The 19,863-nt window shown below is 37.3% G+C and overlaps 1 protein-coding gene across 4 annotated transcripts in view; it reads left to right on the plus strand.

Moving 5' to 3' along the window:
• The window catches only part of IFT88 (intraflagellar transport 88), a 116,896-nt gene that overhangs the window by 92,938 nt on the left and 4,095 nt on the right, over positions 1-19,863 (plus strand). For all 4 annotated transcript variants that reach the window (XR_004626665.1, XM_034664959.1, XM_034664960.1 and 1 more), the window contains one exon: positions 108-174. Coding sequence is in view for 3 of the 4 variants with exons in the window: in XM_034664959.1 (XP_034520850.1) it covers positions 108-174 (67 nt within the window). In the remaining variant the exon portion in view is untranslated. The remainder of the gene's footprint in view (positions 1-107; positions 175-19,863) is intronic.

Below are 19,863 nucleotides of genomic sequence, written 5' to 3' on the forward strand. Positions count from 1 at the left end.
AATCTTTAGGGCTACACAGTAATGTTATTTTTAAAAAATCAACATTTAGTTATATTCAACTTTGAGGAACTATCATTTATTCTTTTAAATTCATCATCTTGTTTTAGCGCATAAAGTCTGGCAGAGACAGCAGTGGGGGCTCCCGCGGCAGAAGAGAGGGGAGTGCCGGCAGTGGTGAGTATTTCCCGTTTCCTTGAAATACTGGATTTGACAGTTGGGTAGTACATGGGCTTCTAGAAACATCATGAGTAATCCAAAAAAAATGTCCTTCGTTTGTTTGCTTGTTCTATACACAGTAAAACTTCACTTATTCTAATTAATTTTGCAAGCAGTCTGCTATGTCAATGACTGTAAATGCTAGCGTATTTTACTTCTTAAATAACCGTACCTGTTTCTGCTAAGTGATTATTAAATAAGTTCATGCTGGATAGATGAACATAGGTGTCTATACCAATGAGGTTTTACTGTGTTACATTTTTTAAATTTACACTTTAAGGCAGTACCATGAAAAGTAAGATGATCTTACAGAATGCTGGCAGTCCTGAGTCTTTACACTTTTCTTGTAGAGCTAGTGCCAGTCTGAAATGAGGAGACATAGTTCTAGTTCCTGTCTTGATCATGACAGCCTTCTGTCTTTAGACCAGCCGTGTGAATGCTGTAGGCTGTAGGTGATTTCTGAATTTGTTTGCATCTCTCAGTTCCTCGACTTTGATTGCTTGTCACACCATTACTTAAGAAGATTGTTAAGTTTTCTTTCCCTCTTTCCTCATCAATAAAATCTACCTTCTCTGTCTACATCAGGGAGTAGTATAAGTTAAACTTCATAGAAATTTGGTGGTTTTAAAGAAACTAATTGGAAAAATAAATGCTAAATTGGGATCTAGAAATACACATATATTCTCTCATATCCATACTTAGCGCTCTCATGCATATGTGATCCAAGTCCGCGCAACTGCCCAACTTCAGTCTCCCATCTCTTTGTGATCTGGGAGTCAGGACAAAGACAAATGGGACCCTTAGTTCAGGTAGGTCTTCTTTCATTCATTCACAAACATGCATTAGATGCATGCCAGGTGCCAGATAAATACTGTGCTAAGTGCCAAGGCCATGGGGGTGAGTAAGACATGGTCCCTGTGCCCGGGGAAATGAACAGCTGGGCGGAAAGACGCACAGGTTTCAGGTGCCGCGGAGACTGCTGCTGTGCTGCAGGGCGCTCGGGTATGCTCTCACTTCCTGGGGGTCGAAGCTGCAGCTGCGACAAAGATTCTTTCCTGAGTTCTAAGCTCTGCTTTGCCAGCTAGGTTTAAGCAGTTACAGCCATCAGTGACATCTAGTTCCAGCAAGACAATTTGATTCTCTAAGGATCAGTCCAGCTTCTCCAGCTAAACCTCACAATCCTCGCCTGTTTACCCTTAGGTCACAGGAGTCGTTACTCAGAGCTTCAGAAATTAGTAGAAGCAGCCTGCAGCTTGAGTCCCGGGGGTGCCAAGGGCAGTGTGCCACCTCAGGGAGTAGCCATTTACTCTATGGTCTGCCTTCTGTGGTCATGATGGGCGTTAACATCTCCATAGTGCCCCCTAACCATCAGATGTCACCTCAGTTCTGTTACCCTGGCCTCACTCCTGCTTTCATGTGTTCACTTAATCCTCTGGGGTTGGATGAGTTACATGCATCCCAGACTTCTTCATTTCCTCCTGCCCCCCAAGTTGGAATGCCTCTTTTGGTAACCTTGCTGGTTCCACCCTGACACTTTCTCAAGAATCATATTTTCTGTCTTTTTTTCTCCAGCTCTTAGCACAGGCCACAAGGCAGACTGTCCCAGCTTTGAAGTCTGAATAAACCCTGCTGTGGATGCCTCTCTCACTTTCTCTTCCCTTTCACCTCATGGGGCGCTCTCAGAACAGCCACAGCACACTGTGGGTGTGCCCCCTCCTCACCAGCCGTCTCCCTCCCACTCCACCAGCACCAGTCACTGTGTGCATAGTGGTCATACCTCAGTTAGGACTTTCCAGTACAAACCCACACGTGACAGCCCCCAATCTTAACCATCGTCCCCCTCTACCTGTGAAACCTAGAAATGCACATTTACGTCTTTACATGGAAATATTCGGCACTCTGTCTGATCCACAGGTCAGATAGTGGAAAGGGATGATTTTCTAAATGCATCCAAAAGAGGCCAGCCTTAAGCTGTTAAAATAAATGCAATGCCTACAACTAGATTTTTAAAGTATTGCCCAGGAGCAAGGACCAAGGGAACTTAAATAACAGAATTATGAAATGCTTGAGGGCCCTTGAAAATTGTTCCTTTTTTTGTGGGTCAGCCTAGTCCTCCTACAGCCTTATTTTTGCTGTTAGTTTGTTTAATAAACCTCAGCTCCTGTCCTCTTCAGTGGTTCTCCAATTTTAGCATGTGGCAGAGTCTCCTGGAAGGCTTGTGAAAACAGCCTGCTGAGCTCCTAGTCCAGCATTTCTTTTCCCTTTTTTTTTTTAGACTTTATTTATTTATTTGACAGAAAGAGAGCGAGGGCGAGCACAAGCAGAGGGAGCAAGAAAGGGAGAAGCAGGCTTCCCGCTGAGCAGGGAGCCCAACCACGACGAGGTAGGGATGATCCCAGAACCCAGGATCATGACCAGAGCTGAAGGCAGACGCTTAACCGACTGAGCCACCCAGGCGCCCCTAGTCCAGAATTTCTGAACCAGTCTGGGCCATGCCCAGGAATTTGCATTTCTGACAAGGTCCCAGCTGATGCTGATGCCGATGGATCTTAAATGAGGTATTACAAGAGTAAATGTGATATAGTGTGTATAGGAAGTCGCTGCTACTATTACCACCAAATTGAAATTCACAGTAGTGGCACTCATCCAGCCTTTGGCCTAATGCCTTAGCTCTGTCACTCCCAAGTGTATTACCCTGGGAGGTGGTGTGAGCTTGAAACTAAATTAAAATTACACGGACAACTCATGGAAGGGGGCTCAGTGCAATGCCTGGCACACACTCGATGCTGAGTAACCGTTATTATTATTTGATACAAACTGCATTGAAAAGCAATAATGTTTGGTTTCGAATATTGAATATGCATTCCAGGATTTTCAGTACTTTAGTTTGTTTTTGTAGAATTAACTTAAAATGAAATGAACTTGGGGTGCCTGGGTGGCTCAGTCATTAAGCGTCTGCCTACAGCTCAGGTCATGATCCCAGAGTCCTGGGATCGAACCCCACATCAGGCTCCCTGCTCAGCGGGAAACCTGCTTCTCCCCCTCCCACTCCCCCTGCTTGTGTTCCCTCTCTCGCTGTCTCTCTCTCTCTCTCAAATAAATAAATAAAATCTTTTTTAAAAAAATGAAATGAACTTGTTTTAACTCCTGAAAGTAGAAATGCATTACTCTTTTAAATGCCAAATTTGGGGGGAGTCTGCATGACCTGGGGAGTCTGCTTCTCTCTCTCCCTTCTCCCCACCCCCACTCATGCTTTCTCTTGCTATCTCTCTCAAGTAAATAATCTTTTTTTAAAAAAAAATGAATGAATGAATGCCAAATTTGGGGTTAAGGTTTCAGCTGCTCAGTGCCAAAACATCAAACAATTCAGAAAAGACTTAAGTCACACTGAAAGTCAGTGTCCACGAGGAGAGCTATATTCAACAAGTTCCAAGTCTCCAGTCAGCATATGTATGGTCTACATGGATAAGCCAGGTGAGGGGAGTAATCACATTCCTGCATAGTGTGTTGGCTTGCATTAAAAGACCAGGAAATCTGCAGAGCACATCTGCTTCTCATGTGTATCTGTCCTCAGGAAACAAGAGTGCCTTCTTGTAAAGCATCTTACATCTTACATTTTAGCGTGATGGTTGCATTTTGTGATTTGAGCACTGTGTTATTAAGCCTTCATTTAAAAATTGTTTTTATTTACTCTGTGTACTACTTAATAGTTTGCTACATTTTTTAGTTTTTATTATGTCTTGGGTGTGAACTTTTCCCGTGACAATGTATCTCTTAGTTTTACACTAAAAATAATTTTATAATGAAAGTGAGTTGGGTAATATGACTCAGTGAACAGAAATTAACTTTATGGACACTTTTTGAGAAACATGTCTGTTATAAAATACATTGTAACCATGCTTTATTTTTAAAATTTGAAGTTTTATTTTAAGATTATAGTCCAAGGGTAAGTTTTTTTTTACTAGAATACCTTCTCACAGTTTTGTGGACCTCAGTTGTCACAGGCAGAGTGAACAACTCATGCTTAGTGACCACCATCTGTGGACAAACAAAAGATTACAGCCTAAGGAGGTAGGATAGGAAAAGCACATGTAAATATATCTAAATTCAAAGAATCACATCAACAAAATGTAGCTAATCTCTAGGAAGAAAGGGAGTGAGCATGTATGGGGCAAAAAAAACTTAGAGAAGCCAGAGGGACTGAGGACTCTTATTTCACAAGAGTGTCACTCCTGTCAGCTTCAGTTCCAGAGTAAGTGCCCTCTTCACCTCAAAACGCCAAAGAGTAATTGTGCTGAATGCCCTGGTATCTAAGTATTTGGAAGCTGGTATGTAACACAAAGGGAACTTTAGTAGCAATAAATATTAGAAGAGAGTTGATAGCACACACTGTGGCACCAAAGTATTCTCTGTGTCACAGATTCTGAAGAAATTTCTCTGTGTCAGTCTACCTTGCTGGTCTCATCTGCTAATGTGTCACGCGTTTTCTCTAAGCCAGGGGGTCGGCATGCTTTTTCTGTAAAGAGCCAGGTAGGAGACAGTTGAGGCTCCGGGGTCGTACCCATGCTTGCTGTGTCACGAAGGCAGGCGTGGACACCATGTAAGCGAATGGCTGTAGCTGAGCTCTCTGAAACTTCATCTTTGGACACTGAAATTTGAATGTCCTATAAATTTCATGTGTCACAAAATATTGTTATTCTTTTGCTTTTTTTCCAGGCTTCAAAAATGTCTGAACCATTCTTAGCTCACTAGATGTTCAAAACAGGGCCCCAGACTATAGTTTGCTAATTCCTGCTCTAGGCTGGACTCCCCAAGAATGTTCCTTGGTGTGACAGATGGGGGCCCTCAGGTTATCCTCTTTCAAAGCACTGATTTCAGCTATCTAATACACTGCACACAGCTTGTGCAGTCAGATTCTTTATCTCTAACCTTTTCCCCTTAAAACTGTCCTAGCTGTTTACATCCCAGCCACCTCCAGATATGTCAAACACATAATAACAGAGTGTATGAGGTTTTGTTTCTTCAACAAAACATGCTCCTTTCCTCTGGCCATTAGCTTATTGCCCTGCATTTGAGGTCATTATAATTAATTCCTCAGTCCTGGTATTCGTTCAACATCTCTGGACCTCTTTTTCTAAGTCGCCATATCTTACACGACCTTAGGCAAGTTATTTAATCTTTGTCACAGTTTCCTTGTCAGTCAAATGGGAGTGAAAATAGGACCTACCTAATAGGGTGGTTCAGAGGGAGAGATGCGTTAATACATCTCTGTGTCTGACACAGGCAAGTACCTGATAAGGGTGATTCCTATTTGACCAAGGAGAAGAGGGCAGTACCTGACATTCTGGTGTACACATCTGTGTATAGTGAGGGTCCATGTTTTTACCTCTCCTGGATGTGTGACCTTGGAGTTTGTTATTCTCAGAGTTTTTCCTACCACCAGAGGGTCACATTTATCAATGCATGAAGGTAAATGTCAAGTGTACCTCTCTCTTACTACAGAGTACAGAGTTTATAAAAGGGGGTTTTTTTAAAACAAAAATTCTAGAAATTGTATATGTAAGTGAGTGTTGTATTTTGAAGTTACCAATTTGGAAAGCTGAATATTTATTCCAATAATGCTGTTAGTCAAAACATTCGTGAAACTCCTCTTTTGGGATTTCCATTAGAGGCAAATTACAAAAAGCACAGGAAATTCAATCTATTTTACTGATATATGTAATATATGTATTTAAATCTGATGAAATATGTAAATGCATATATATTACATATATCTGTAAAATATATATACACATTTTATATATACACATGAGCACACACACACACACATATTCCATCAGTTCTTTTTTCCTTTCCTGTGTTTCTGTTTATCAATAAATAAGCATTTGTCAAGTTCCTGACCATAGCATATATTCAGTAAATATCAGTTTCCTTTCAGCTCCTCCTTCTCCCATACATTTTTTATATACCAGGTACTAAGTTCAGCATTTAAGACATGCAAAATATAACTCAAAAACTGTAATAAATCGGAGTGCCTGGGTGGCTCAGTGGGTTAAGTGTCCAACTCTTGATCTCAGCTCAGGTCTTGATCTCACAGTCATGAGAGTTCAAGCCCTGCATTGGGCTCCACACTCAGCCCAAATGAACTTTAAAAAAAAAGTAACAAATCATTTATCTACTTTGCATACATCTTTACTGATTCTGTCCACAGCCTTCTTCAACTGAGTGTTGCCTGTTATAGTAGCTATCACAGTCAACTTTTCCGATTTTGCTATATCCCTGTTAGCTGTTTTGTTGGGTAATAATATAATTAGATCAGTAGGAGTAGGGAGTAAGGGGTGAAGTTAAACTGAGAATTGCAGCTGTTAACAATATAAAAATGGCTGAAGTTTTCACAGTAAAATTAGGTCCAAACAATGGGTCTTGTAAAATTACACGAGGATTTTGTCATCTGAGTTGATGATGCCATTACTTTCTTAGATAGTAGGGCTGGGGAGGGTACTTTGGATCCATACCTATGGTATGCTGCCCCTTAACTTTCAAAAGGGGCAGAGACAAAGGAAGATCAGCTTCCTCATATCAAGAGGATAGATAATTTGTAAGTTGGGCTACAAAGTACATAGACATAAATTAGAGAATAGATTCGTGCTGAAGGTCTCAAAAGTGCTGTCTGATGTTCTTCAGTATTTCTAGATATAAACAAAAATTTACTTATACTTATGGAATGAGAGAAGATCTTCCATAGTGACTGCGTCTTTGTAGGTGCCAAAGTGAGTATCATCTTGGAGATGAAGGAGAGAGACCAAAAATATTTTTTAATTTCTAAAGGATAGTGAAATCAGAGTCTATAGCTCCCCAGAAGAGAATCATTTAAGAAGAGATTGAAAAGAGTAAGGGGCTCTGAGTTTGTAACATAGAGGAATAGGAAGAATTTTTTAGAAGGTTTCATTTTGGATAGCACTTTCAAAAAATAAGCAATCCGGGACAGTTGATAGGCTTCCTAGCTTAAGAGAAGGGGGTCGATGTTGGAGACTTATCGAATATTGGTTAATTGGACCTTGAAAACTAAAAATGGCTATTAGATTTTTCAATTAAGATAGTGTTGGTAACCCTAAAGAAAGTGGTCTCAGTACACTGTTGGGCAAAAATCAGATACCAAAGATTTAAGGAGTGTATGGGATGCAGGAAGTTGGAGAAGAGAATATAAACTGTTCTCTCATGTATGGTGGCAAGTAGGCAGCATCACCAAGAATTAAAGAAATGCAAATTAACCTATAAAATTATCAGTGATTTTTTTAAAAGGATAATTCTCTGGGATAGGAAGGTTGAGATGAGATGGGCATTCTTTATAAATTAAATGCTGCTGGTAGGAGCTCTAGGTGGTATACCTTGTTGGGAACGTTTGGTAGTATTCATTAAGACCTTTAAATGTCCATACCCTAGATTTGGACAAAGAATTATATACACACATATCGATCACATTATTTGTGATAGAAAACATGAGAATGAGCTAAATATTCAACTGGAAATAATTCCAAGTTTAATTCTATTCTTTACAGTTGTAACACATCATGCTTCCTTGCCTAATCCTTAAGGGAGTTACGTTGCCATTAGAAACCACAAAGCTTTCAAACATTTAATATATAATGGCTTCCAGAGGTGATAGGACTTTTGAAAAAGAATATTATTTACAACTAAAATGTAGTGAATAACAGTAATTATACAATGTGTTTTCCTTTTTACTTGTCTATAATTTATACAATAGTGTTAAGAGCATACTGAAATCAATAAAACAGGAAAAAAGCAAAAAAAAAAATCAGATCTTTTGTCAGATTTTTTTAATGTGTTAAAGGTGTAACATCATAGAAATGGTATTTATAATGACTGTTTAAGGTAAAAGTACCCCCAGACAGTAAAGGACTTGAAGGTTGTGGCCATGTCTTCTTTCCTCTGCCACATATGGAAAGCTCGAGGTACTGAGTAGGAACATAATTAATACTCATCAGAATTTTAAAATATTTTGATGGTATGGAAGATAAATCTGTATACTTGTCTTATTTTTACATTATTCCTGTAAATGTAGTATGGACTCAGTTTTGTAAAATCTTTGCCATAATCTAATTCTGTTTAAAGAATTAAGAAAAATGAAGTATATTGTTTTTCATCTTCTCTTTATAGTTTTTTTCTGCCTTCATTTTATCTACATTTTTTCTGCCTTCATTTTATCTACAACTATAAATACTTGTCATACTCTTAACCATTTTCTTTCTAAATAAGTAAAGACTGTCTTCCCTTGGAAAGAGAATTCATTTTCATTTGAAGAGAATGGTGAAAGTTTATGTAGTTAGCCTCTTAACTTTACTTAATTTGTTCCATGAATAGAACCTATGTTATAAAACTCACTTTCTCACCAAAAAAAGGAACTAATATTTTAAAACCTTAACTTTCTAAAATGTTTCAAACAGTTTGCCTTCTTAGTATGAGTTGCCTTGTAAAAATATTGGTCAAGGGAGGATGTAGTCTCTCCTCGAGCAAAAGTATCGTGAGATTTTCCCCAAATGTCAAGATTGCAAGCTGCTTTATAAGACGAGGGTCTAGGCTATTCTGGGGATGGGAAAAGGGTCTAAGACATAGAGCTGTGAAAAGAGATTGTGAATTTACTTTGTCTGGATAATATTAAGACAGCCATATTCCGTGCTGCTAAGCTTGGAAGAGCATATGGTAGGAATGTGTGTATGAATAAGGCCATACTTACTCATATAAACTTTTCACAACTGTATGGAAAGTGCTACACTTTACCTGGGTCCTTTACCAAAAAGGCATAATTGTAGAATGGGCAAGGACTAGGTTGGCAATCAGGAAACCTCGGTTTTGCTGATGGACTTGCCACTAACTGTGAATTCGAACAAGTCACTTTACCTCCTTAGGCCTGTTTCCTCATCTGAAAAATAAAGAGGTTAGACTTAACCTTTTTAGTAACATTTATGTGTGTTCCTGCTGACTATGAAATTATTACTTCTATTTCTGACAGTAAGATGGACTGAATATTCAGGGAAACTCCTCCAGGAATAGCACTCCTAAAAATGGTGAATTGAATTTGGGGGAGGGGGGCAGAGAGGAAGGAAAAAAGAAAATAAGAAAATGAAAAAAAATGTTAAATGCATGAGTTGGCAAGGAAAAGGGAAATTCTTTGGAGATTAAAAATGAGTAGGGAGGGGCGCCTGGGTGGCTCAGTCATTAAGTGTCTGCCTTCAGCTCAGGGTGTGATCCCGGCATTCTGGGATCGAGCCCCACATCAGGCTTCTCTGCTGGGAGCCTGCTTCTTCCTCTTCCACTCCCCCTGCTTGTCTCTCTCTCACTGGCTGTCTCTCTCACTGGCTGTCTCTGTGTCAAATAAATAGATAAAATCTTTTAAAATAAATAAATAAATAAAAATAAAAATGAGTAGGGGGCACCTGGGTGACCCAGTCAGTTAAGTGTCTGACTCTTGATCTCAGCTCAGGTCTTGATCTCAGGTCATGAGTTCAAGCCCTGCATTGGGATCACCTTGGGTGTGGAGCCTATTTTAAAAAAAAAAGGAAGAATGAAAATTTAAGTCCAAAGGAATAAGTGCAGAAGCTGGCATTTGTCCTAGCTAATCCCTGGTGGCCTAGAGCCTAGGTTTATAGGCCATTAATGGGGAACAAGAGATACCGTGGGGGCCCCCAAAATGTCAGAGGTCAGTTCAAAGAATCCCTTTATAAAGCCAGGACCCTTAATAGGAAATACTGGTAGTGGGTCAACTAGAAAAGAATCCACCCCACAAAGGATGGGTTTCTACGTTGGTACTACTGGAATGTAAAAAACAGGAAAAGCTCCTTGGAAAATTCCTAGCCATAAACCCTCAATCACAGAGTTTTGGAGCTAGAATATATATTACCTGTGTGACCTGAAGGAACCCCAAACTGAAAATTTGGCATAAAGTAGCACTGAGTTGGTGCTGCTCCCAGGTACCTAGGAGAAACAAGTTTAAATCAGTCCTGAAGAATATACTGTGAATAAGCCTCAAATACTTCCTTCAGAAGTTACAAAGAACAGGAATGTACAATTAAAAAAAGTCTGAACACATGAGGAAAAAGCACTATGAATGAGCACCAACAGAAACCGTAGAATCCAATTTTCAAAAGACTACAGATGTTTTAATTATCAGGTAAAAATATATTTTAAAAGTGAGAATATAGAGGGATGCCTGGGTGGCTCAGTTGGTTAAGCATCTGCCTTCAGCTCAGGCCATGATCCTGGGGTCCTGGGATGAGCCCGCATCGGGCTCCCTGCTCCATGGGGAGCCTGCTTCTCCCTCTGCCTGCTGCTTCCCGTGCTTGTGCACTCTCTCTAACAAATAAGTTAAAAATCTTTAAAAAAAAAAAAGTGAGAATATAAATATTTCTTGTTATCTGAACTCAAGAACTGAATAAATTCAAATAATTATTATTTTTTTTAATAATGTGGTGGTCATCCTTTGGTACCTGAGCTCTTAAACACTTGCTATCTAAAATTTAAGAATCAGATAGCACAGAATCCCTCACTGTCCAAATTCTCACTATACAAACCCAGGAACCAGATTAGGATAGTGGGCAATACTTGTGTATTTTACGTATGACAAAGGGACAAAAGAATATAATAGCTACTAGGCAGATTGAAGAGAACTAAATACAACTTCCAAAAATGAAAAATATAATTGAAATTAGAAACTCACCTACTGGAAAATTTATCGTTTAAACCAGGGGTTGAAAAACTACAGTTTACAGATCAGATCTGGCTGGAGCTACCACCTGTTTTTGTCAGTAAAGTTCTCCTGGAGCACAGCCATGCTCAATCTGTCTTCATGCTGCAACAGAAACCATATGGCATACAAAGCCTAAAATATTTACTATCTGGCCCTTTACAGAAAAAGTTTGCTGGTCCTGAATAGCAGATTAGATCAGATGAAGAAAGAATGTATGACTTGGAAGATGGAGCTGAGGAAGTTACCCAGAATGAAGGAGAGAGGGTTATGGTGATGGAGAATAGGAGAGATTGAGGGACATGAAGGATGTAGTGAAAAAGGTCTAGCCTACATATAATTGGATTAGAAAAACAGAAGAAAAGGAAATAAATAATGGCCGAGAATTTTCAAGAATTAATGAGATCCTCAGATTATCAAGATTAAATAACTCTTAAATGGGATAAATAATACATATATCATAGCCAAGTTACAATATATGAAAGGTAGAAAAACTTGCTGATTTCTCAAAGTCTAAAAAGAAAACCAGAAATACTGGAACATATTCAATGTGTTGATAGTTCAAAAGAACTATCAACTTGGAATTGTATGCCATTGAGTCTATATTTCAAGAATGAATACAATATAAAGTCATTTTAGAGCATTTTTAACCAACAGGTTCTCATTAAAAGAAATTGCATAGAGGGTACTTCGGGCTGAGGAGAAAAAGCCAGAGGTACAGAAAAAAGAAAATATGATGGCAAATAGACTATATGTTAAATATTTAAAATAATGGCAATACTCTATGGTGTAGAATTTTTAAAAATCAAGATAAAACTAAATTCCTAGACTGAAGTAACATCTAAGGCAGGGATGTAAGTTATAATAGAATAAAGCATTCAAAGATCTTTGCTTTGTTTGGGAAGAAGGTAAAGATACTGATTAATTTTAGACTCTGTTAAAAGTACATATTAAATGCCTAAAATATCCAGTAAATATAAAAATAATTGAAATGAGATGTATAACTTCCGAACTAGTAGAGGGTAAATGTTCAAATGAACAGGTAAAACAGATATTACATGTGACTCCAGAAATGTGAACATCAAAAGTTTTTCTTTTGATACATATGTAGCAATGGAACAAAATACAGTGTGTGGAAATAGACCCAAACATACATAGTCAATTAACCTTTAACGAAAGTGCAAAAAGCAATTTTATGAAAAGAGGATAGTCGGGAATAATTGGACATCCACATGCAAAAAAAATTAACATTGATCTACACATTACACCATACACAAAAATTAACTCAAAATGGATCATTAAGGAGGGCACATGCAGTAATGAGCACTGGCTATTATATAAGACTGATGAATCACTGAACTCTACTTCTGAAACGAATGCACTACATGTTAATTAATCACAAAAAAACAAAATGGATCATATTCCTAAATATAAAACTGAAAACTATAAACTTGCAGAAGAAAACACAGGAGAAAATCTTTGTGACTTTGGGTTAGCCAGAGATTTCCTAGCTATGACATTAAAAGCCTATGACCCATAAAATTTTTTAAAAAATGGATAAATTGAACTTCATCAAAATTAACTTCTTACTTCTCAAAAGACACTGCTATAAAAGTGAAAAGGCAAGCCAAAATAGGAGAAAATACTTGCAAAACACTTATCTGATGAAGGACTTGTATCTAGAATATAGAAAGAGCTCTTACAACTCAGTAGTAAGTAGGAAAACAACGCAATTGTTTGTTGTCCTTTTTTTAATCAGGAAAATATTTGAACGGGCACTTCATGAAGGAAGGTATATGAATGAGCACATATCTGATAAGGGTTAATATCCAAAATGTATAAAGAATGCCTATAACTCAATAATAAAAAAATAGATTTTCAAATAGGCAGAGGAACAACTGAATAGATATTTTTCCAAAGGATGCATACAGATGGTTAACAGACACAGGAAAAGATGTTCAGCATCACTAATCATCAGGGAAATGCAAATCAAAATCACAATGACATACCACCTCACACCTGTAGGAATGACTGTCCTCTAAATGACAAGAGGTAACAAGTATTGGCATGGATGTGGAAAAAAGGAAATCCTTGTGCACTGTTGATGGAAATATAAATTGGTGCAGCCACCATGGAAAACAGAATGGAGACTCTTCAAAATATTAAAAATAGAAATATCATATGATCTAACAGTCCCACTTCTGGGATTGTATCGAGAGGAAATGAAAACAGGATATTAAAGAGATATCTGCACTCCCATGTTCATCGCAGCATTATTCACAATAGCCAAGGCGCCCAAGTGCCTGCCAACAGATGAAAATACGAAGAAGATGTGGTGTATATATGCAATAGAGCATTAATCAGCCATGAGAAATAAGGAAATCCCACCATTTGCAAGAACATGAATGGACCTTGAGGACATTGTGTTAAATGAGATAAGTCCGACAGAAAAAGACAAATACTGTTTAATATCACTTACAAATGGAAATATAAAAGCCAAACTTGAGGGAACAGAGAGTAGGATCATGGTTACCGTGGTACGGGGGGTGAAGGTAGAAGGTAAATAAGTTCTGGAGATCCAATGTGTACAGCATTGTGATTATAGTTAACAATACTGTATTATATATTTGAAAGTTGCTAAGAACTTAAATGTTCTCATCACACACAAAAAAAGATAATTATGTGACATGATGGAGGTGTTAACTAGTACTATGCTAATGATCATATTGTAATATAGATTGTATCAAATCATCACATTGCACACCATAAACTTACACAATGCTGTACACTGAATGTCAGTTACATCTCAGTAAAGTTGGGGTGGGAGGAGTAATTCTCCAAAATCTATTAATGTTGGTATCTCCCCTGCCGTTACCCCCACAGTATACAAACATACACTCACTCTCTGTACTGCTATAGATTTTATATAGATTTACTGTTATTTACAGGAATTTAGGAAAGGTAAACGTGTCCTCAACATTCTTGGAACAATACACCATATTTCTTATTTAAAATAAACTATAAGTCATCAAAAAATTTAAATAAAGAAGGTATACAAATTAAATTAAGCACATGAAAATACGGTCACTCATTATTCATTGGGGGAAATGCAAATTAAAGCTACAATTAGATACCCAGTAGAATGACTAAGAAAGACTGACCATACCAAGTGATGGTGAGGACGTGGAGCACTTGTTACTCTCATTCACTATTGATGGGAATATAAAATGGTACAACTATTTTAGAAAGTAGTTTGACAGTTTCTTTTAAAGTTAGATATATACTTACTATATAACCTAGCTATTCTACTCCCAGGAATTTACTCAAGAGAAATGAAAATATGTGTCCACACAAAGACTTGTACAAAAATATTCATAGCAGCTTTATTTCAAATACCCCAAACTGGAAACAACACAAAAGTCATCAACAAGAGAACAGATAAATTGGGGCATATCTATACAACTACTCAGCAATTAAATGGAAGAACACCTGCAATGACATAGCTGAATCTCTGCTGAGTGAAAGAAGCCAGATTTTTTTTAAAGGAGCACATGCTAATATACAGTGATAGAAAACATCAGCAGTTACTTGAAGATTGGGGTGGATGAATGGGGCAGAGGGTGGGAATGAGGAATCTCAAAGGGGCAAGAGGAAACTTTGGAGGGTGATAGATTTGTTCATAATCCTGATTATAGTGATGGTTTTATGAAACTCCTCAATCTACACTTTAAGTATGTGCCGTTTCTTGTATGTCCATTATAACACCATATAACTGGGGCAGGGTCTGGGGTAATCTCCCTTATGCTTCATGGGGTAAAGAGGAGGTTTTTGTGAGAGAAACGTGGATCGAAGCTATTCCTTTGCTAGGACATTAAAGCATCACATTGCTCTCTTCAATGTACTCTCTTAACTTTAAAAAGATAATAAAGTTTCCTAAAATACTATCTACTACAGAAAATGTAGACTTCCAGACAAAGATAAAGGAAAAATCTAAAGTTACCCAGATCATAGTGCTCCAAAATGTTGTACCACACTTCCTTTATTTACCATCATATCATGTGCGTTTTCCTCTGTCACCAAATATGGTTATGATTTCGTTAATAAAAACATGTGCAAAATTTTGCCTTTTAAAAAAAAATCATGGTCAAAACAAACTTAACATCTTAACATTTTAAGTGTCCAGTATTAGCTATGTGCATATTGAGGTGCAACAGGTCTCTAGAACTTTTTCATCTTGAGAACCTGAAACTCTCTGCCCAGTGAACAACTACTGCCCTTTTTCCTCTCCCCTCTCCCCACCACTGGCAACCACCATTCTACTCTGTTTCTTGAAAAACTAAAACTATAACCATTGAACAACAGTCCTCCTCCCCTAGCCCCTGGCAACCACCTTTCTACTTTGTGTCTCTATGAATATGGCTACTTTACATATCTCGTGTAAGTGAAATCATGCTGTATCTGGGGGGGCGGGTTTTATGACTGGCTTGTATTTCACTTAGTATAATGTCCTCAAGGTTCATCCATGATGTAGCATATGACAAGATTTTCTTCCTTTTTAAGGGTGAATAATATTCTATTGTTTGTATATACCACATTTTCTTTACCATTCATCTATTAATGGGCATTTAGATTGCTTCCATCTCTTGGCTATTGTAAGTAATGCTGCTGTGAACAGGAGGTGTGCAGATATCTCTTAAAGATCCTTTTGAATATAATAACCAGAAGCAGAATTGCTGGATCATATGACAATTCTATTTTTAATATTTTGAGAAACCTTCATACTATTTTACATAGCACTGCACCATTTCCATTTCCACCAACAGTGTACAGGGGTTCCACTTTCCCCACGTACTTGCCAACACTTGTTATTTCCTGTTACTTGATGTTGGCCACCTAATGGGTATGAGGTGATATCTCGAGGTTTTGATTTTTATTTCCCTGATGATTAATGATGTCGAGCATCCTTTCCTATACTTTTTGGCCATTTGAATATCTTTAGAGAAATGTCTATGCAAATCTACTCCCAATTTTTTAATTGGATTGTTCATGTTTTAGTTGTTGAGTTGTAGGATTTTTTAATATAGTGTGGATATCAACCTATATCAAATATATGGTTTGCAAATATTTTTTCTCATTACTCAGGTTGTCTTTCACCCTGTTGATTGTTTGCTTTGCTGCATAGTTTTTAAAGTTTAATGTAATCCCATTTGTCTTTTCTTCCTTTTGTTGCCTGTACTTTTGGTGTCATACCCAAGAAATCATGCCAAATCCAATGTCCTGAAGCTTTTCCCCTGTTTTCTTCTAGGAGTTTTATAGTTTCAGGTCTCACATTTAGATTGTTAATTCATTTTGAATTAATATTTTTATATTGGGTGAGGTAAGGGTCCAAAGTCACTATCTTGTATGTGGATATCCACTTTTAGCAATACTGTCCAAGATCCTTTCTCCATTGTGTAGCCATGGCACTCTTGTTGAAGATCATTTGACCATATACATCAGGCTTTATTTTGTGGCTGTTTATTCTGCCCCATTGGTCTGTATATCTGTCTTTATACCAGTGCCATACTGTTTTGATTACTGGAGCTTTGCAGTGTGCTTTGAAATTAGAAAATGTGAGGCCTCCAGCTTTATTTTTCTTTCTTAACATTGCCTAGACTATTCAGAGTCCTTTGAAATTCCATATAAATTTTAGGATGTTTTTTCTATTTCTGCAAAAAATGCCATTGGAATTTTCATAGGAATTGCATTGAATCTATAGATTTCTTTGGGTAATATGGATATTTTAATAATATTAAGTCTTCCAGTCCATGAGCACAGGTTGTCTTTGTACTATCTGTCTCTTCTCTAATGTCTTTCAGCAGTGTCTTGTAGTTTTCAGTGTATATCTCTTTCACCTCCTTGGTTATATATATTCCTAAGTATTATATTCTTTTTGATGGTATCCTAAATGGAATTGCTTTCTTAATTCTTAATTTCTTTTTCAGATTGTTCATTGTTAGTGTACAGAAATACAGTTGATTTTTGTGTTAATTTTGATTCTGCAATTTTTCTGAAGATTTTCTAACAATTTTTTGATGGAATCTAGGGTTTTCTATGTGTAATAAGATCATGTCATTTATGAACAGACATAATTTAGCTTCTGCCCTTTGTATTTGAATACCTTTCATTCCTTTTTCTTGATAACTGCCCTGGCTAGAAATTTCAGTACTGGGTAGAATAAAAGTGGTGAGCATGGCCATCCTTGCCTTGTTCCTAATCTTGGAGGGAAAGCTTTCACTCTTTCACTGTTTAGTATTATGTTCATTGTGGGCTTTTGATATATGGCCTTTATTATGTTGAGATCATTTCCTTTTAATTCTAGTTTGTTTAGTGTTTCATCTTGAAAGAATCTTGAGTTTTGTCAAATGCTTTTTCTCCATAATTGAAATGATCATATGGTTTTTGCTTCTTCACTCTATTAATGTGGTGTATTATACTGATTGGTTTTCATTTGTTGAACCCATCCTTGCATTTCAAGAATAAATTTCACTTGGTCTACATGATGTATGATTATTTTAATATGTTAAGTTAAATTTGCTAGCATTTTGTTGAGGATTTTTGCATCAATAGTCGTCAGGGGTATAGATCTGTAGTTTTCTTATAGTATCTTTGTATGATTTTGGTTATCAGTCTAGTGCTTTCCTCATAGAATGAGTTTGGAAGTATTCCCTCCTCTTCAGTTTTTTTGGAAATTTTGAGAAGTATTGGTGTTGTTTCTTGTTTAAATATTTGGTAGAGAGACGCCTGGGTGGCTCAGTCAGTTAAGCATCTGCCTTCAACTCAGGTCATGATCCCAGGTCCTGGGATTGAGTCCCATGTCAGGCTCCCCAGCGGGGAGCCTGCTTCTCCCTCTGCCTGCTGCTCCCCCTGCTTGTGCTCACTCACTCCATCTCTCTCTCTCTCTCTCTGACAAACAAATAAAATCTTTTAAAAAATTAATAAATATTTGGTAGAATTCTCCAGTAAAGCCATCTGGTCCAAGATTTTTCTTTGTTGGGAGGTATTTGATTATTGATTAAATCCCCTTGTTGTTGATCTATTCACATTTTTTATTTCTTCAAGATTCAGTCTTAGTACATTGTATGTTTCTAGGAACTTATTTATTTCTTCTGTGTTACCCATTTTTTTCACATAAAATTGTTCATAGTAGACTCCTATGATCCTTTTTATTTCTGTGGCATCAGATGTAATGTCTCCTTTCATTTCTGATTTGATTGTCTTCATTTCTTCATTTGTTATTTGTCTTTTCTCTTTTTCTCAGTCTAGCTAACTAAGGGTTTGTCGATTTTCAGAAACTTTTCAAGAAACGAACTCCTAGTTTTATTTTTTCTATGATTTTTCTCTGCTATATTGTGTTTATTTTTATTTTTTTTTTAAGATTTTATTTATTTATTCGACAGAGAAAGAGACAGCCAGCTAGAGAGGGAACACAAGCAGGGGGAGTGGGAGAGGAAGAAGCAGGCTCATAGCAGAGGAGCCTGACGTGGGGCTCGATCCCATAAGGCCGGGATCACGCCCTGAGCCAAAGGCAGACGCCTAACCGCTGTGCCACCCAGGCGCCCCTATTGTGTTTATTTCTGTTCACATATTTAAAATTTCCTTCCTTCTGCTAAGTCAAGTTTAGTTTGTTTTCTCTTTTTAATTCCTTGAGGTATTTATTTAGGTTATTATTTTGAGATATTTCTTTTTTAATGTATATATTTATAACTACTTTTAGCACTGACTTTGCCACATCCAATAAGTTCTGATATGTTTTGTTTTCATTTTCATTTGCTTCAAGACACTTTTAAATTTCCCTTATGAAATTGCTTCTTTGGTTCATTGAATGTTCAAGAGTGTGATTGGTATGATTTCAATCTTACTAAATTTGTTAAAACTTGTTTTATGGCTAACGTATGATTTATCCTGGAGAATTAATTGTTCCATGTGCATTTATTCTGCAGTTGTTGGGTGATGTGTTCTGTAAATACCCATTCAGTCTAATTGATCTACAGTGTTGTTCAAGTCCTCTGTTTCCTTTTGATCTTCTGGCTGGTTGATCTATTATGGAAAGTGAGGTATTAAAATCTCTTACTGTTACTATGTTACTATCTTTTCTTCTTTCAGTTCTGTCAATATTTGCTTCATATATTGGGTGTTTGCTCTGCTGTTAAGGTGCATATATAATTGTTATATCTTCCTGGTGAGTTGGCCCTTTGATCATTATATAATGTCCTTCTTTGTCTCTGTGACAGTTTTTTACTTAAGTCTATTTTGTTTGAAATAAGTATGGGCATTCCTGTTCTCTTCCTGTTACCATTTACATGGAATATCTTTTTTCATCATTACACTTTCAGCCTATGTATGTCATTATATCTATATCTAAAGTTAGTCTCTTATAGATTGCATATAGCTGGATTTTTTTTTTAACCCATCAGCCACTCTAGGTCTTTTTACTGGGGAGTTTCATCCATTCATATTTTTATTTTTTTTAAAGATTTTATTTATTTATTTGACAGAGATAGAGACAGCCAGCGAGAGAGGGAACACAAGCAGGGGGAGTGGGAGAGGAAGAAGCAGGCTCATAGCGGAGGAGCCTGATGTGGGGCTCGATCTCATAACGCCAGGATCACGCCCTGAGCCGAAGGCAGACGCTTAACCGCTGTGCCACCCAGGCGCCCCTTTCCATTCATATTTTTAAAAATTACAGATAGGGAAGTATTTACTATTGCTATTATGTTAATTTTTTGTATGCCCTTAGTTATTTTGTCCTCTTCCTCTCTTGCTGCCTTCTTTTGTGTGTCACTGGTTTTTTTGTTTGTTTGTTTGTTTTTCTTTTTTCTTTTTGTAGTGGCATACTTTGTTTT

The sequence above is a fragment of the Ailuropoda melanoleuca genome, chromosome 7 (assembly GCF_002007445.2).
Source record: "Ailuropoda melanoleuca isolate Jingjing chromosome 7, ASM200744v2, whole genome shotgun sequence".
NCBI classification, from domain to species: domain Eukaryota; kingdom Metazoa; phylum Chordata; class Mammalia; order Carnivora; family Ursidae; genus Ailuropoda; species Ailuropoda melanoleuca.